Source organism: Plectropomus leopardus, chromosome 15 (assembly GCF_026936395.1).
Source record: "Plectropomus leopardus strain MGB_pleo_1.0 chromosome 15, ASM2693639v1, whole genome shotgun sequence".
NCBI classification, from domain to species: Eukaryota; Metazoa; Chordata; class Actinopteri; order Perciformes; family Serranidae; genus Plectropomus; species Plectropomus leopardus.
The window spans coordinates 3,196,904-3,216,121 of record NC_142190.1 but is presented as its reverse complement, the minus strand read 5'-3'; the positions used below and the strand labels follow the sequence as shown (position 1 = coordinate 3,216,121).

Below are 19,218 nucleotides of genomic sequence, written 5' to 3'. Positions count from 1 at the left end.
TGTGCTCGGGTGCCTTTTGATCTTATCAGCGCCTCCACAGTCGTCCCTTTCTTCTGCAGTTGTGCCTCTGCGTGGTGGTGAACTCTGTGTGATGGAGGGCAGGAGGCCAGAAATTAAATCATCAAACAGAAACATGACAGCCTGCCTGCAGGTCCTTAGAGAGACGCTTCTCTCTTTTTTTAAGTGGGACTGTCTCACATGTCTGCGCTGGGGACTGTCAGACATGTGGGCGCTAGAGTGGGATGTTGGACATGTCCCTGCTGGGGACTGTCGGATATGTCCGCGTGCTGGAGTGGGCAGTCGGACATGTTCACGCTGGAGCGGGCTGTTGGACATGTCTGCGCTGTTGAATGCAGGGACAGCGGGCTGTTGGACATGTCTACGCTGTTGACTGCAGGGACAGCGGGCTGTTGGACATGTCCGTGCTGTTGACTGCAGGGACAGTGGGCTGTTGTACATGTCTGCTTACTGGAGTTGATTGTTGGAGCAGATTGTTGGATATGTCCGCGCTGGAGTGGGCAGTTGGAAATGTCAGCGCTGGGTTGGGCTGTTGGACATGTCCGCGCACTGGAGCGGGCTGTTGGACATGTCCGCATGCTGTAGCTGGCTGTAGCACATGTCCGCACTCTTGAGCGGACTTTTGGATGTCCGCGCTGGAGCGGGCTGTCGGACATGTCAGCACTGGAGGGGGCTGTCGGACATGTCCGCACTGGAGCCGGCTGCTGCACGTTCCTGCGCCGGTTTGGGCTATTGAACATGTCCGCGCTGGGGCAGACTGTCGGTCATGTCCGCATGCTGGAGCGGGATTTCGGACATGTCCGCGGATATTTATCCACAGTGAGCGTCCGCCCACAAACACCTGGTAAAAAGCAGCCGACATTAGTGGAATCATTTTCCCATTGTGTCCTACGGGACAGGAAAGAGACCCGCTGTCAAGCTGTTACTGATGCAGTTTTACACACACACACACACACATATATATATATATATATATATATATATATATATATATATATATATTACAGTTTTTTCAGGTCATTATTTTTTACTCCTTTTTTTGCGTTTTCTTCTTGCCTTCTCCTCATGTTTTTGTAAATATAAAAGTCAATATGCCCAGGTTTCCAAGGGTTAATACAGTGTTTTCATCACATATGCTTTTACAGTTAGACATTATTTATTTTCCATAGTTTCTCAAATAATATAATCAGTTGTGTTTCAAGTAGAAATAAATTGATTTGTTTGCTTTTTTTGCTTTTCACTTTGGTCTAAAATCTTCTTTAAATTTTTTCTTTAAATATTCTCAGGAGTGACTTGCAGTGTTTTTAAATAATCATTAAAGGGGGCAGGGAGAGCCGACTTCAGGGCACACTGTTGTTTTTTCTCTGTGTGCATCTGTGGCACGCAGCGTGTTATTTACAGGGTGGTGAGAGGAATGTGGATGTTAGAGGATGCGTTAGGGGACGTCAGTACACCGGGGAATCGTCCTTACCCCTTCAGCCTAAAGCGGCACCTAATTAAGACCCGGTGTGATGAGACGGAGGCTGGCTGGGACTCTAATTAGACCAGAACCAGACATAATGTATCGTTTGTGTCCCAGCAAAAGGAACAAACGATGATTAAGCGGTTATGCAGTCTGCGTCTGTGTTTAACATCATGTTCTCTTGGCTGATGACCTGTTTGCCGGCAGGTTTGCTTTTATTTTCTTTTTGGAGCTTAGAGGGGAGAACAATAGAGCTGCCGTGCCGGCTTATCCGAAAACCAGATCCAACCATTATCATCCGCCTCCCTCATCCCACCTCTCACCCCCGCTGCATTTTAGCCCGCATAGGAAATTACGCTCTTCCATTTGAGTATGTTGATTAGTGCAGATGAGATATTAGGGTTTCATCCCTCCTGCGTGCCTAAAATGCCAGCCCGTCCCCTAATGGCCTTTTATATAGGCCACATAAATCTCCGTCTGTCCCTACCGGAGGGCACAGCCCTTTATTGGCCCCAATCCATCCCCGTGTGCTGGATCTGCGCCTGCTTAATGAGCTCCAGGAGGGGGGGCGGCAGGTCAGTAAAGCGTTCTCGGGGCTGATACCCACAGTGACCCCGTCTTGGATGAGTCCAGCCGGTCCGGCAGGCCGTGTGCAGGGTGGCTTTAATCTCAGCAGGGCGACAGTGAGGCATTAATCATCTAATTAGGCGGCGAGAAGCTGAAGATGTGGTCTGTTCTGGAGTATTCATCACGTGCTTTAACAGCAGTCTGTGTTAAGGTAATGATGGGAAAGTTGTGAGGGCAAACAGTTCTGCATAAAGAGGAGGATGCAGGGTTAACGCATGAAATCAGGAAGTTTGATAAACCTGAAATAGTCAAAGAAAATCTAGTTAAGATTTCTTTCATAATTTAAAAAAAAAACAATAATAATTTAAAAAAAAAAGAAAAATACACAAACATTAGTTTAAAAAGTGAAAATAAATTCCCTGAAAAAAGTGCTTAAAAAATTAAAAGAATTCTATAACATAACCCCCAGCTTTTATCTTTTTCCCCTTGACATTTTCCCCTAGCTATTTAAAATAATTTTCTAAATAAAATATTATTCTTGCAATTTAGGGGAACATTTCTTTCCATTTAACCTATTAAAACTAGAGCAAAATGGCAAATTATAAGAAAGCAATGAGCAACTATAGAATAAACCACCAAAAAATTTGCAAGAAATTAGTAAAAAAAAAAAAAGTGCAATAAAATTACTTGAAAATTAGCAAAACTAAACAAAAACAAACAACAAAAAACAACCAATGGAAAAGTAAAAAAAAAAAACAAGAAAAAGTTAAAAATCCCCCCAAAATTTTAATAATTCTGTGAAATAACTTAAAATGTACAATTATGATTATTGTAAATCCTTTTTTTTTTTTTACATTTTCCCCTATCTTTTAAAAAAATTAAATCTTGTTTCTTGTAGTTTGCAGGACATTTCTTGTCAAGTTGCTCATGTTGTTGAAAGAGGATTTCGCAGTGAGCACCGTTTTGCATTATGTGTCTTATGTGTTGTTTAAAGGCCGTGAAGAGCTGGGAAACATAGAGATGACCTCGATGGTTTTCAGCAGTTTTCTGAAAGTTTAGAGTTTGAGCTTTGAGTTAAAATCACACACAAGTAAACAGGAAGAAGCTGCTTTTTTTAGCTCATGGGAACTCTCCAACTTCACAAAGAAAACTCTCCCCAAAAAAGCAGAAGTGAGAGCCCTCTGATCATCGCACCGGCATCAGCTCTGACACAAATTCCCTCAGAGCGAAATCACGTAGAAATGATCTAATGGCTCTCAAATGTTACATGCTGTCAGAGGTAAAGATCACAAATATCCAGGACTGTGAGGTCATACCCACGACTTCGCAATATCCCCAAAAGGCCGACGGATGAAAAACACGAGATCCGTCCAAGACAAACACGAGGGTTCATCAGAGGACAGACTGGGACTCAGATCCAGTCTCTTGATGGCACATGTGAGTTTTGTCAGTGCTGCAGCAGATTAGATCACATATTTGGTGGTTTGTCTGTACGACAATAGAACAAAGCGATGTTTGCGTCTCTCCGTCTTCACCATGTGGGTTTTATATAACAGCTGAAGGTCTGGAACTGAAGCCGTTTGTTCTTGATGTTCCTAAATCATGTTTCATGTTTTTTTGATTTGCAGGAAAGTAAAGTATCCAATTTTAGGTTAATATTTCTCAGACCTGAGGATGTTACGAGGATTTTTAGGAAGTTTCTCAGATTTTAGGTTCTCAGTCATCCAGTTTCAAAGTATCCGTAAGTGCTATTTCACTGGTGACTGGACTTGTTTCATTTCCTTGAATTTTCAGGTTGCAGGACATTTTTAAGACTTAAGGATATTTTTTAGATTTCAGGACAGATTTTATGACATTTCAGGGATTTTTAAAATTTTTATTTATTTTTTATTTATTTATTATTCTCAAATCATTTAGGGTGAGCCTTCATTTACAATAATTTCAAACAGATAAAAATAATGAATTTAAGGACATCATGAGGATTTTAGGACATTACTAGGATTTGAAGAAGTTTCCACAATTTTAGGGCATTTCTAGGATTTTAGTGTGTTTCTGCGATTTAAGGACATTTCTTGGATTTTAGGACATTATTAGGATTTTTGGAAGTTTCCACAATTTTAGGGCATTTTTAGGATGTGAGTATGTTTCTGGGATTTTGGGACATTTCTTGGACTTAAGAATATTTCTAAGATTTTATGACATTTCTCAGATTTTAAGACGCTTGAAGGATTTTAGGACATTATTAGGATTTTGGGATGTTTCTTAGAGTTTAGGACATTATTAGGATTTTGGGATGTTTCTTGGAGTTTAGGACGTTTGTAGAATTTCAGGAAGTTTTTAGGACATTTCTACTGTTTTAGGACATTTCCTGGATTTTAGGACATTAGGGTGGCAAAGACCTCTGTCGGGTATTGTGGATGAACCTCCACTGTTCCTTTTTTTGAAAAAAAAATGCACTTTATGCACTCTGGTGCCTTATGTATATTAAAAGCAAAAAAACAATTTCCAGTGTGAATCAATTCACTTTTATTGTGAATTGAGGCCACCAGGATGCCACTTGGGGGCCAGATTTGGCCCGCAGACCTTCAGTTTGTGTATCAGTGGTGAAGAATAAGTCAGATTCTGTGTGCAGGCTGCAGGCAGAGCCGTGTTGCATAAGAGTACAGTAGTATGCATCACTGTGTTTCTGTTTAAAAGCTCTATAAGAGTCTCACACACTGCCTGCAGAGATGTTGGACCACTCTGCAAATCACAGCCCTCTGCCGGCTGGAAACCAGCGCCGATTGGCTCAAACAAGGAAGTGAGGGACGAAGGCAACATGGCAACCAAGTCAAAGACCTCACATGGCCGTGGTGACATCAGCAGCTGCTGAGTAAAGAGTCTCGCTGATGCACATGTGAACATTATGCATATGTGCTTTATTTATCTAAAAATAGTCTGCGTATATAGAGCAAACATATACTGCAGCGTGATGGGAAAGAAAGGCTCAATCGCTGCACAAACACTTCCTGTAATCCTGCTAAAAACCACAAAGCCGTGCAGATTGAGCCACGTTCTAATTAAAGGACTAATAAAAAGCTTTCTGCAGCTGAATGAATATTTAATCAGCCAGAGAGCAGCAGTGGAAAACCCTGATGAAACACAAAGGACAAATTAAACAGACATTCATTAATTTAGCATATCAAAAGATCAAGTTGTGTTTTGAATATTGTCGCCAGCATACATTAAATCTGCAGCGCGGCAGCAATGGACTAATTAAGAGTGTAGGGATTTTATTATGAAAGGCTTCAAACATAATTTCAGTAACTGTTTTGCACAATGTCTGCCGCTATTTCAGAACACGCTTATTGCTGTTTTTTTCTTAGATCTACACAAACATCACGAGGTCTTTAAAGCTGCTACAGCTGCACAATTTATACTAAACTTTAGGTTAATATTTCCAGGAGTTTAGGAGATGTCTATGATTCTAGGACAATTCTTGGATCTTAGGAAAATTCTAAGATTTTAGGATGTTTGTACGATTTAAGGAAGTTTCTCAGATTTGTGGATGTTTCGAGGATTTTTGGGAGTTTCTAGGAATTTAGAACATGTCTTGGATTTTAGGGCAATTTTTGGATCTTAGGACGTATTAAGAACTTAAGGATTTTAGGACCTGTCTATGATTCTAGGACATTTCTTGGATTTTAGGATTTTTTTAAGGATTTCAGAATGTTTCTAGGATTTAAAGACTAATTAAGATTGTTTTTGTCCTAGATCTATACGATCATCACTCGAAATTTTAGGCTTCTGGGGCTGCACAGTATATCGTTGATTGTAGAGATCCTCTGTGTGTGAAGCGTCCATGTTTTCACGGACATGGATGTGAACTGTAAGTGCAATTTAAGCGCTGCGTGCAGGTGAACAACTGCGAGGTGATTCTAGTTTATTTTTACCAAGAAACCTCTGTTTCATGGAGACGGAGAATTCAAAGGTCTGAACCCAGGTAAGGAAATGTGTATGAGTAGCAAACTTTGCCCGCTGCTAATGCACAAGTCCCAAAATGAATCTTAGAAGAAAGTTTGAATTCAAATTTCAGCCTGCTCAGGCAGAAATTGTGTCCGGGAAAGGGTGGGGAAATTTTTGTAGGCCTTGCACAGACCGAGTGACGGATTGAGCCATAAAGCTGCTGGTTGCAGCAAAAAAATGTACAAAGAATCATATTTTGTTAACATCCTGCAGGTGTGCATTTTTCACCTGCTTGTCAGTAAAGAATGCTTTGGTGGCTCGTACTCTGACGGATGGATCGTACCACTGAGGGGCCCCGGGGCCGGACATATTCATATAGGACCTTGTGCATGATTCTTGCATGCCCACTTGGCAATATGTGTGCTTTTTTTCTGGCAAAGACTCTGGATAGATATTATTCTGGGGCTGTAGCGCTGCATGTGCTGCATGTGCTGCATGTGCTGAACTGCTGTGTGTTTTGTGGAGGCGTGCGGCCCGCTGACCGTCCTGCTGCGTCGGTCTGTTGCTGCTGTCAGTCTCAAACAGGCTGCAGGAGTGAGGCTCACATGTCACATGCCAGCGAAGGAGCGCAGGATTATCTTGTGAGAGAGGGGGGAGGCAGGGCAGCCGGTTCCCGTAGTGTAGTGGTTATCACGTTCGCCTAACACGCGAAAGGTCCTCGGTTCGAAACCGGGCGGGAACAGCAGTTTTTGATCAATAAAGATACATTTTTGAGCAGAAATCAATCAAGGACCAGAAGCTGCTGTTGGCTGTGTGTATAAAGTGCTGTTCTTTGCTGTCTGCAGTGATTTAATGGTTAATTAAAGGCAAACTGGTCACTAATAACCATGTTTGTGACCAGTTTATTTCTTTTATCACTGTATAAAGCCTTTTTTGGCCACATTTTTTTACAAGTTTTGTTTTTAAAAATTCCATAAAAGCTTTTCAAGCGATTGCACATACTAAAGGCCGTATCACCACATATCGCTCCATGAATCATTATTTTTAAAGAAGAACTGGACGGACTCCCTGCGCTGTCTATAAGAGAGACGGAGCATGTGGCAGCTGCACAGCACGACTTATCTTATCTGCTTTGTTGTGTCCCTGCAGATCAGTCGGTGCAGAGTACAGGCTGTATGTACATCCTGGCTCACGGCTGTCTGCCTCCTCTTTTGAAGTTCAGGCTCTCCGTCAGGATGTATTCTGTTCTGCTTGACTGACAGAAAGTCCAACCAGAGACAGGAACAGATACAAAAATAAACCCTCAGTTTTCTATAGGGCCGAAAAGTGGGGAGAATCACATGGCAGCCACATGCCTCCTGTTGCTTTCGGATGCTCAAACACATATTCTACTCATAACCCGCGAGCCAAATCTCGCCCGACGAATGAAAAACACGAGGGAATTGTTTTTGTGCTTTTAGTTTACATAAGGTGCTGGAGCATCGAAATAGAGCTTGTTTATCAGAAAAAGGGCTTGTGGACGATCCCCTGCACCCCCGACAGAGGTCCTCGCTAAGCCCCTAATGTCCCAAAATCCTAGAAATGACCCTTAAAATCTGAGAAACGTGCTAAAATCTCAGAAATGTCCTTGAAATCCTTGAAATGTCCTAAAATCTGCGAAATGTCCGATAATTCTAGAAATGTCCTAAAATCACTGAAAAGTTCTTAAAGACTAGAAATGTCCTACATCTAAGAAATGTCCTAAAATCTGACAAATGTCCTGAAATCACTGAGACATCCTACAATCCGAGAAACGACAATCCGACAATCCTAGAAATGTCCTAAAATCATTGAAACACCTTAAAATACTTGAAATGTCCTAAAATCTGAGAAATGTCCTAAAATCCTAGAAATATCCTAAATTCCTATAAATGTCCTAAAATCATTGAAACATCCTACAATCCGAGAAACGTGCTAAAATCTCAGAAATGTCCTTGAAATCCTAGAAATGTCCTAAATCTAAGAAATGTCCTAAAATCTGACAAATGTCCTGAAATCACTGAAACATCCTACAATCCGAGAAACGACAACCCGACAATCCTAGAATTGTCCTAAAATCAATAAAAAGTCCCTAAAGACTAGAAATGTCCTGAAATCCTAGAAACATCCTAAAACCCTAGAAACATGTATGGGGCTGCTGCTCCTGTTAATTTTCTCCCCTCAGCAGAGAAAGCTGAGTGTCTCTGGTCCACAGGAGCCCGGTTCAGTCGGCCGTAAACGCTCTCGGTAACCAGCTGAGCCCCAAACCTGCTCCACGCTCGCAGTCACGAGTTCTCAGATAACAGAGCGACATGCTGGTTGAATTACTCTGTCCTCCAAACACATATTTATTACCTTCTATAAAAGGACCGAGCTTCACGTGTGCGCCCCCACTGGAATGCGTACAAATCAGTGCCTACAACGGTCTGCTAGATTTGGAGTATTTGCGCTTCGCTCCGGGCTGCAGCCCGTCCGCGCTCATATATCCTCCGTAGTTTTCTCGGCCCTACAAAGAGAGCTTTTCCACCGGAGTGAGGCGATCCTAATCGGAGCCACATTAGCCTCAGGATGTCAGTAAAGAAACCACGAGACCCCGTCAGACCTCCATCATTTCCCAGACTCGTGCTCGAATGCACACACATATTGTATCGTAGATGCTCATGTGGCGGAAATCCCCTTCAAGCATTCCTTTAAACGCAAATCAGTCACTGCTTTTTTCATCTGTGTGGAGTCGGATGAAAGGGGATGATGCTGGATTGCTTTCTGCACGTCTGAAAAGCTCCGAAAAGTGTTTTTTTTTTTTAAACCAGCAAATCAGCTAAACGTGAGGTTTAAAAAAATGTATCCTCTGACCTTTGAAATCTCAACATATTGGTTTGATTTCTGTCCAAAACATGGGAAGAAGTTACAAGTTACAGGAAAAAAACCTGATATTTAGTACAAAAAAGTTAAATAAATCAATATTAAAAAATTTTTCTAAAAATTACAAAAATATATAGATAAAACATTTAATGATTTTCTAACTTCCTCTTTAAGTATTTTAATTCAAAAAATTAAAAAAGAGCCTAGTTGAGGGTACAGTTTCGAGAGGGGTCAGCGAGTGTAACCGCCGCCTATAAAACATTTGTTTTTACAACCCCATCGCAGTGCATTCATATTTAATCCGTTTTTTTAATCATAAGAGGCTAATGGGAAGGAAATAGGTGGGAGGACCAGTTTGAGTCTAATTTGAGGGGTTACAGGAGGGTCCTGGATCTGTGCCCGATTCTCTTCTTGGCAGTCGCTGCGTAAAGACCCGGTGATTACCTGTCCCCCGTCTCAAAGCCTGCTGGGAAAACAGGCTTTAACGATGATAGGAATGCGTGAAACCGATGCCAAATGGCCTTTTTACGAGGTAATGAAATACTCCGACTGAGAACTTTTAATGGCTGCAGCCTAATGCCCGACAATGAGAGGAGCGTGCTGCCCCGGCGCTCACCCGACAATCATTATTTTGCTCCGCGTCGAGCGCGTCGCCACGTGCGCGGCTGTAATGACATAACCGACCGCTGCAGACAGACTATAAAAAAGGCATTAGGCATTAGCTGCTGTGGCCTCACACGGCGGGAACACACTCCAGGAGACTCAAAACAACAACAGCAGGCCGCCGTCCACCGCTCAGACGTGAGCGGTGAAGTGGGCCGAGTAGGAGCCGATCTGGAGGCTGCAGGGGTCCGTGTGGGAAGTTTTAGTGGCGTCTGCATTTCCCGAAGTAGACTTAGTGACTGTGGGTCGCAGCAGGATCCTCATTTTTGACAAACAGTCTTTATTTTGATGCTTTTTATGCACCCTGGCACCTTATTTACCCTGAGTTTTTTTTATTTTTGCAAATCTTTAATTATGAATTTTGATGTTAAATAGTCGTTATTCCTGAGCAGAAGCAGAATACTTTGCAGCTGCTATCATTAAAAAAATGGAAAAATTATCTGTATTTTTGTGTAAAGTGGTACGCAAGTACATTAGGTCCAAGTATGGACAGATTATCAGAGTCTTGTTATCATTATTAGGGACTGTTAGATATTTATGAGGGCAGAGGAGCTGATGCAAGAAGCGGGATGAATGTCAAATAATTCTTTAAGCAGAGAGGGACTTATGTGTTTTATTTTGGTTTTATGGGTTATAGCATAAAACTTTTTTCTGGTTTTATAATCATTTTACTGCTGATTTTAAAAGGAAAAAAATGGCAATTTTTCTTTTAAAATTTTTGGTGATTAAAAAAATGTTGGCAATCCGTTTTTTTTCTTTTCTTAGTTAAAATTGACAATTTTTCTTCAAACGTTTTTGGTGATTTTTTTTTTTTTTTTTTTTTTACAAAATGTTGCCTTTTTTCTTTGAAATTTATTAGTTTTTTTAAGTTAAAATTGTCATTTTTTTTCTTTAAAAACTTTTGTGATTTTTAAAGAAATGTTGGCAATTTTTTTTCTTTAATTTCTTTTTAAATTTTCTTTTTTTTTAGGTTAAAGTTGTCTTTTTTTCAAAAACCTTTGGTGATGTTTTTTCTTTAAAAACTTTCTGGCATTTTTTTGGGTGATACTTTAGGGCGAAAAAAAGAGAATTCCTGCACACTCTCCAATTATTTATTATTTATTTATTAAACGTTTCCGTCATCGGACCTTCGTCAGGTTTTAAAAAACTGAATCAGGCAGCTCATGGTCTCTGTTTTCCTGAGTAGCTGTAATCTATATATGTTTTTTTATATACATTCGGGGCTGAATCCTCAGACGTCCTGACCTAATGACACCGCTGCGCCGGGACGTCGGCTCGACTTTGATCCAGTTAGAAAAATGGAGCAGCTGAAAGGTGAACTCTGGACTCGGTGAACATTAATCTCAGTTTCGAAGTGTCTCCCTCTCCTTCTGCTCTCCTCTGCAGCTTCTTCTTCAAACATTTACTCGCTGGAGTTTCTCAGAGCTTAGAGATTGTGTTAATGTTGGTTTGTCGTGGCGGGGGAGCAGGTGTCAGCCAGTTCCTGTAGTGTAGTGGTTATCACGTTCGCCTAACACGCGAAAGGTCCTCAGTTCGAAACTGGGCAGGAACAGTATCTTTTCCTCTATATACCGAAAACAGGTGGTGTGTTTCTCATTCAGAGCAGCAGCTGTTGCTGTGAAAAGGCTCAAATGACGAGTCTGTCGGGTAAATCACACCGAGAAGTAAAAGCTGGCTTCATTTTTGTTTTAGTAAAACAAATATTCTGGTATATTTATGTTGGGAACGTGAGGGTCGTCTTAATATTCCCAAGGGCTTAGTCTAATGCTGAGTTTTAGTCATTGTCTCTTTATTTTTTAGGGATTTCTGCCGTGTACGACCCAATAATGTAACAATTTAGGAACACCTGAAAAGGTCATAAACATGGTTGAAAATGCCATAAAACCCAATAATGTAATAAATCAACCAATATTGTAATAACGTGTCCTGAGGGTTATTACAACATTTTTAATATAGAGTTTGTTTATCAAAAAAAAGTGCCAGTGGTGGATCCATTGCACCCCTCGACAGAGGTAGCTAAGCCCCTAATGTCCTAAAATCCAAGAAACGGGCTGAAATTCTGGAAATGTCCTAAAAACCAAAACACATCGTAAAATCATAGAAATGTCTGAAATCATAGAAGTGTCCTAAAATCCTGGAAACATCCTAAAATCATAGAAAAGTCCTAAAACCCTAGAAATGTCCTAAAAACTGAAGAACATCCTAAAATCACAGAAATATCTTAAATCCTAGATACGTCCTGAAAACTGAGAAGCATCCTTAAATCCTAGAAATGTCCTAAAATCCAAGAAATGTCCTTAAATCCTAGAAATGTCCTAAAATCCTAAAAATGTCCTTAAAAACTAGAAATGTCCTAAAATCCTAAAAATGTCCTTAAAAACTAGAATTGTCCTAAAATCCTAGAAACATCTTAAAATCCTAGAAATGTCCTAAAATCCAAGAAATGTCCTTAGATCCTAGAAATGTCCTTAGATCCTAGAAATGTCCTAAAATCCTAAAAATGTCCTTAAAAACTAGAATTGTCCTAAAATCCTAGAAACATCCTAAAATCCAAAAAATGTCCTAAAATCCCCTAAATGACCAAAAATCCTAGAAATGTATGGAATCTTAGAAATGTCCTAAAATCCAGAAATTGCCTAAAATGCTAGAAAAGTTCTACAAATGTCCTAAAACACTAGCATTTTCCTAAAATCTGAAATTGTCCTAAAATCCAAGAAACGTCTTAAAATCCTAGAAACATCATCTTAAACTGGTCCACCGTATTCATACGTGTTGAACTGGGGAACGTTGCGTTATGTTGAAAAATAGTTTCAGTGGATCGACTCTTTATCGCTGTTCTCCGTGATGCTATAATGCAGAAATGTGTCATTTTTAATCGTTTGATTAGATTACGGAGCCTCCTCTTTAGGGAAATCCCCGTATGTATGACTGGAGTCACATGTCCTTATCAGAGTCTTTGCAAAGATCTTTTCTCTCATCACGTGTCTCCGTCTCTGTTGTGTCTTTCAGCTGGACCCTCAGACGGTGCAGTCCAAGAACTGGCACATGGACGTCATAGAGATGAACGGGGTAAGATAACGTCCAGCTTAGATTATGACATAAATGTAAATATTTTGAAATCATAGGTCCCCAAATGTCCCACAAATTACATTTTTTAAGGGAAATTACAAAAAAAGGGTAAAAAAAAAAACTATATTCATTATTACTGACATTATATATTTTAAATTTATTATGATATTTTTATAATGCATTTATTATGATTTTTTTTAAATTTAATTTATTATCTAATTTATTATGTTACAGAAAAAAATATATAATAATTATATTTTTTTGTTTTTCTTTTTTAACTTATTTTCAGGTAACTTTTACTGCTAATTTCTTTCTCATTTTTGGCCCATGTTTTTGAAAGAAATCAAACCAATTTTTTAAAATTTCATTTAATACTAATCTATTTGTGTCCACATGTTACTGTATGTTATAATATATTTGCACAGCAGTTCAAACAGATTGGCAGAATTAATTAAATTGTCTGAATCTGAATCATCAGGCAAGAATTCAAAAATGCAATTTAATTCACACTGACTGATAAAAAAAAATGAAATGAAAGTAAATTAAATAAATACATAAATAAATGAGACTGGAGGAATTTAAAGTTGACTGAGAGGTCACTGATGGATGATTAAAATCATAAACCTTTAGGAGGTGGTCCCAAATATAAAGAGATCTCCAGGGAAAAAATGTTTGGCTGTAATGTTTACGATAAAATGTTTATCTTGAAGATGCTGGATCTTAAATTTCGATGTCAAAACCTCTAAATCTCAATGCAAACAAAAACAGAAAAGGGGCTCGTGGCGTCTCAAAGTTCGGCTGGTGGCGGCTCAGAGTAACACGGTTTACTTTCTCCTCAGATCAAAGTGGAGTTCTCCATGAAGTTTACGAGTCGGGACCTCAGCTTGAAGAGGACGCCATCCAAAAAACAGAGCGGGGTGTTCGGCGTCAAAATCAACGTGGTGACAAAGTGAGTGTGTTATTGATGCCTGAATGTGTAAAATATCATTTTTGCAGCTTCATACACAATCAATTGTGTATTTAAGTTTAAAAATAAAATCACTGTTACAGTTATTATTATTTCTATTGTTCTTGTTGTATTTTATTTTATTTTATTTTATTTTATTGTACTTTATTTTATTTTATTTTATTTTATTTTATTTTACTCTGTTTTATTTTATTTTATTTTATTTTATTTTACTTTATTTTATTTTATTTTATTTTATTTTATTTTGTTATTTTTTACTATTATCTTGCTAATATTCGGTCATTCCTCGTTAAGTTTCTCACTGCCATCTTCCCATATTTTTAAAAGAAATGTACTTCAGTGTACTGCATTGTAACAAAGTATTATTTGTATATATATATATGTATTTTTGTCAGAGTAGTGGGATTATCAGTGAAGTAATCTGCTGTTTCCGTCTGCAGGCGCGAGCGCTCCAAGGTGCCTTACATCGTCCGTCAGTGCATTGAGGAGGTGGAGAAGAGGGGGATCGACGAAGTGGGAATCTACAGGATCTCAGGGGTGGCCACGGATATCCAGGCCCTCAAAACAGCATTCGATACCAGTAAGAGTCCACTCGCTGTCTCAGCCCGTCCCCCTCTCAGGAGGACAGACGGGAGCTGATTCACGTTATATGTGACAGTTAAATCTCGTCAGCGTGATTTCCCTCTGAGCCGATAGTTTGGTGACCTACATCTGATTTATCCTGTCAATCGCCACGACAGCAATGAAACGCTCACCGACTTTGTACCGGAAAATTTAGGACATAAAGGCTGAGCGCTGGGACGTTTGGGACGTTTCTAGGATTTTGGTTCGTTCTCGGATTTTAGGACATTTTTCAGATTTTTGGTTGTTTCTTGGATTTTAGTACGTTTCTCAGATTAAAGCACTTTATTAGGATCGTAAGACATTTCTGGGATTTCCGAATATTTCAAGGATTTTAGGACATTTCTGGGATCCTATGATGTTTCTAGGATTTTAGGACAATTCATGCATGTTAGGATGTTTTTCAGATTTTAGGACATTTGTAGTATTTTAGATTGTTTTTCCAATTTTGGTACATTTTTAGGATTTCAAGACAGGATTTCCGGGTATTTCAAGGATTTTAGTACATTTTTAGCACCTTTTTAGGATATTAGGATGTCTTGGATTTTTTCAATTTTAGGATGTTTCTAGCATTTTAGACCGTTTCTCCAATTTTGGTACATTTTTAGGATTTTAGGACATTTCTAGGATCAGAGGATGATTCTAGGATTTTAGGACAATTTATGCATGTTAGGATGTTTTTTGGATTTTAGGAAATTTGTAGTATTTTAGAATGTTTTTCCAATTTTGGTTCATTTTTAGGATTTTAGGACATTTCTAGGATTTTAGGACATTTCTGGGATCCTAGGATGATTCTAGGATTTTAGGACAATTCATGCATGTTAGGATGTTTGTCGGATTTTAGGACAATTTATGCATGGTAGGATGTTTTTCGGATTTTAAGACATTTGTAGTATTTTAGAATGTTTCTTCAATTTTGGTACATTTTTAGGATTTTAGGACATTACTAGGATTTCAGGGTATTTCAAGGATTTTAGTACATTTCACAGATTGAAACACCTTTTAAGGATATTAGGATGTCTTGGATTTTTAGAAGTTAGGATGTTTCTAGTATTTTAGACCGTTTCTCCAATTTTGGTACATTTTTAGGATTTTAGGACATTTCTAGGATCCTAGGACGATTCTAGGATTTAGGACATTTCTACGATTTTAGGAAGATTCATGCATGTTAGGATGTTTTTTGGATTTTAGGACATTTTTTTTAAATTTTAGGACATTTCTAGGATTTTTGAATTTTTTTCCAATTTTGGTACTTTTTAGTACTTTTTAGGATTTTACCATATTTCTAGGATTTAAGGACATTTCTCAAATTTGAGGACGTTTAGGACATATCAGTTAAAGTAAATAAAATTAAAAGAATAAAAGAAAATACAAACAGTTAATAATAATAATTTTAAGCAAGATTAAGACAATAAAAATATGAATCAAAATATTTTCATTTTTTAACTTTATTAAAAAATAAATAAATAAAATTGTGTGTAATGAAACTGTCACAGTAATCCTGTGTGGATAACTGTGCACTTTATGTAGTATAATTTTAAATTTGTTTTCTGTAGCTTTCAACATAACATACAGTGACACTAATATGTGTTTATATTTTGTTTATCATCACATATTAAAAAAAAGTTTGAACTTAATTTGTTTGAAAAAACTCAAGTTTGGCAAGAAAAAATAATAACTATGAGTCCTTAAAAAGTCATGGAAAAGTTTTGAGATTTTGTCCATAAAATTTTGATGCAACAAAAAAAAGCAATGTTTGCAGCCTACCAAAAAACGAAAAGAAGAAGAAGCAGCTCTGCACGGTCAAATTACCGCGACATGTTCACTATAAATTGATACAAAACAGGCACATATTGGTGCATAAAACTCTCCAGGTTGCAGGAAATGAAATGTTTGACCCTTGAATTTTCTTGGGGAATCCCCCGACCGTACGCCTAACAGCAGAGAGAAGGAGAATCGAGAGGCCGGACAGATGAGGAGCTGCAGCTGTCGTGTGTTGAAGTTTCGTGTTGCGTTTGAGTGTCGCTCGGTCCCGAGCAGAGCGTGGTGTCACCTTTCGTGTCTGTGTGTCGTGTCATTAAACACGTCTGCATCTGTCTGCGTCTGGATGAGCGTTGCTGAGAGATTACGTCAGTCGAGGAGACGGAGAGAGCAGCTGTGTTTTTGTTCGCCTGTAATAATGTAGTTTCTCTTTCCAGTCTTTGTTTGTGGCTATGGAAGACAAAAAGTGACAATAAAGTATCAGTAGACAGAGGGATAATTAAAAATTTGAAAATAAATACATAAATAATTAAATTAAAGAAAATTTTTATTTAAATTTTAAAGTTTCCTTTTGTGTTAAAACTTGAAATATTTGTTAAAAATATGGAAATAAATGCCATATAAAGAAATAGATACAGAGGTTAGGACATACTACATACATTCACAAAATGTAGAAATAAATGTAAGTTTTATATTGATTTGTGACCTGTTAAGCCATCACTTATTTATGCATTCATCTTTTTTAAACATGCATTTATTGATTTAGTTGTGCGTCTGTCTTTATTTCAGCATTTCTTTATTATTTTATTTTTTTATTTCAGTAATTATTTATGTATTTTCTTCTTTATTATTTATTTATTCACATCCTGTTTAATCATCAACTTTTATTGATTTATACATGCATTTATCTATTTATTTCAACATGTATTTGTTGATTTAATCTTTTAAGTATGTATGTATACATTTATTTATTTCTTGTATTTATGTCAACATTTATTGATATACTCCCGCATTTATGTATTAATTTCAGCATTTATTTATTCTTTTATTCATGTCTTTATCAATTTAGGCAGCTTTTTCATTATTCATGTTTTGTTTAATAGTCAATTTTACTTATTTACAAATGCATTTATCTTTTTATTTCAACATTATTTGTAAATTTATTCTGTTTTTTTATTTACCAACACATTTATGTAATTATCTTATTAATTTCAGCATTCATTTATTCATATATTCTTTTATTAATTTAATTCAGCATTTATTCACGTATTTATTTATTTTTCCTGTATTTATTTATACAGTTATTTATGTATATATTTATTTTTGTTGTGTTTAAAAATCTAATTTTATTTATTTAAGTATCTATTTATACATTTATTTATTCATTTATTTATTTATTTATTTATGCATGCCCTGTTGAAACATCAACTTTTACTTATTTATTTATCTGTTATACTAAAGTTTTTTTTGTCCTCCGTATCTGACCTGTAGATACCAAAGACATCCTGGTGATGCTGAGCGACATGGACATCAACGCCATCGCGGGAACGCTGAAGCTGTACTTCAGGGAGCTGCCGGAGCCTCTGCTCACCGACCGCCTCTACCCCGCCTTCATGGAGGGCATAGGTGAGACCTCTCTGTCCCGGGAGAGTGTGTGTGTGTGTGTGTGTGTGTGTGTGTGTGTGTGTGTGTGTGTGTGTGTGTGTGTGTGTGTGTGTGTGTGTGTGTGTGTGTGTGTGTGTGTGTGTGTGTGTGTGTGTGTGTGTGTGTGTGTTTGTCATCAGCGGGGAGTTAAAACAGCCCAGCTGGAGGAAATAACGGCTGAGGTTTGAAAGCTGTCCTGTCGTCGCTGAAGCCAACCTTTTTTTTTTCGCTGCAGCGCTCTCAGACCCGGCGGCCAAAGAGAACTGCATGATGCACCTCCTGCGCTCGCTGCCGGACCCAAACCTCATGACCTTCCTCACTCTGCTGGAGCACCTCAAACGGTACACACACACACACACACACACACACACACACACACACAGAAACTCCTACTGATCACAGCTGTAAAAAAAGGTAACCAAATCTATTGGAATAATTAGAAAAGTTCATTTCTTTATCTTCCTTATGTCTGAGAGTGTTATGAGGACATTTTCTTTATTTTTTTATTGTACACACATATATATATATATTTGTACATGTGATATATTTTTTTAAGATGTGGACTCGTGACTGAGCTGTGGAGACGGTTTAGGGTTAAAAAAGTGTAAACTTCTTCGTTTTCAGGCATGTCAGTGCTTGTAAATAGAATTTATGGAATATATATATTTTATTCTGCATATTTGTTGGACCTGATTTAACTTTTTGTTTATTTTGTTTTCACACATCTGAAATAAATTTTCATTCATAGTTTTATTAAGATTTACTTTTTTAAAAATGTTTAATTTACTAAAGTGCTCGCACCTCATTGATATATTATTTTTTCCTAAATATGTTTTGTTATATACAAGATTTAAATCAGAAAATAAAATCTTCCAGAACATTTTATTTTGTTATTTTTGTTTTTCAGACTCAGATTAATACAGTTTATCTCATCTTTATCTTCCCAAATGTCTCACATTTTTTTGTGATATATTTGGAAATAAAAAAGATATATAAATAATAAATAAATAATAAATAAATAGGCAGAGCAAATTTTACTGGACCTCTTGAGTGAGGAATTGTTTTAATTATTTTTGAATGATTTTAACCCCGTCCTCCCTGACTGACTCCCTGCTGCCGTGTGTTTTCTCTCTGCAGGGTGGCTGAGAAGGAGCCCGTCAACAAGATGTCCCTCCATAACTTGGCCACCGTGTTTGGCCCCACTCTGCTCAGGCCCTCAGAGTCCGAGAGCACGAAGGGACAGCACATCACCTCCGCCTCGGACATCTGGTCACATGACGTGATGGCGCAGGTACCCGCGCACACACCGAGAGCAGGGACAGGAGGACAGGAGGACAGGGGGACAGGGGACAGTCGCAGCAGCCCCAAACATGTTTATAGGATTTTAGGACATTTCTCAGATTTTAGGACATTTCTCAGATTTTAAGACATCTCTCAGACTTTAGGACATTTCTCAGCTGTTAGGACATCTCTCAGATTTTAGGACATTTCTCAGATTTTAGGACATTTCTCAGATTTTAGGACATTTCTCAGATTTTAGGACATTTCTCAGATTTTAGGACATTTTTAGAGAGTAGGATGTTTATAGGATTTTAGGACATTTCTAGACTGTAGGACATTT

General features: G+C 38.1%; 1 protein-coding gene and 2 non-coding genes across 5 annotated transcripts in view; all 3 read left to right on the top strand.

The window, feature by feature from the left end:
* The window catches only part of abr (ABR activator of RhoGEF and GTPase), a 206,390-nt gene that overhangs the window by 181,769 nt on the left and 5,403 nt on the right, over positions 1 to 19,218 (top strand). For all 3 annotated transcript variants that reach the window (XM_088088944.1, XM_088088945.1, XM_088088946.1), the window contains exons 17-22: positions 12,545 to 12,604; positions 13,444 to 13,553; positions 14,012 to 14,151; positions 17,445 to 17,579; positions 17,833 to 17,938; positions 18,735 to 18,888. In XM_088088944.1, the coding sequence (XP_087945070.1) occupies positions 12,545 to 12,604; positions 13,444 to 13,553; positions 14,012 to 14,151; positions 17,445 to 17,579; positions 17,833 to 17,938; positions 18,735 to 18,888 (705 nt within the window). The remainder of the gene's footprint in view (positions 1 to 12,544; positions 12,605 to 13,443; positions 13,554 to 14,011; positions 14,152 to 17,444; positions 17,580 to 17,832; positions 17,939 to 18,734; positions 18,889 to 19,218) is intronic.
* On the top strand, positions 6,662 to 6,734 carry trnav-aac (transfer RNA valine (anticodon AAC)). Its single transcript has one exon. It is a non-coding gene; the product is annotated as a tRNA-Val (tRNA).
* Positions 11,015 to 11,087, top strand: trnav-aac (transfer RNA valine (anticodon AAC)). The gene has a single exon. It is a non-coding gene; the product is annotated as a tRNA-Val (tRNA).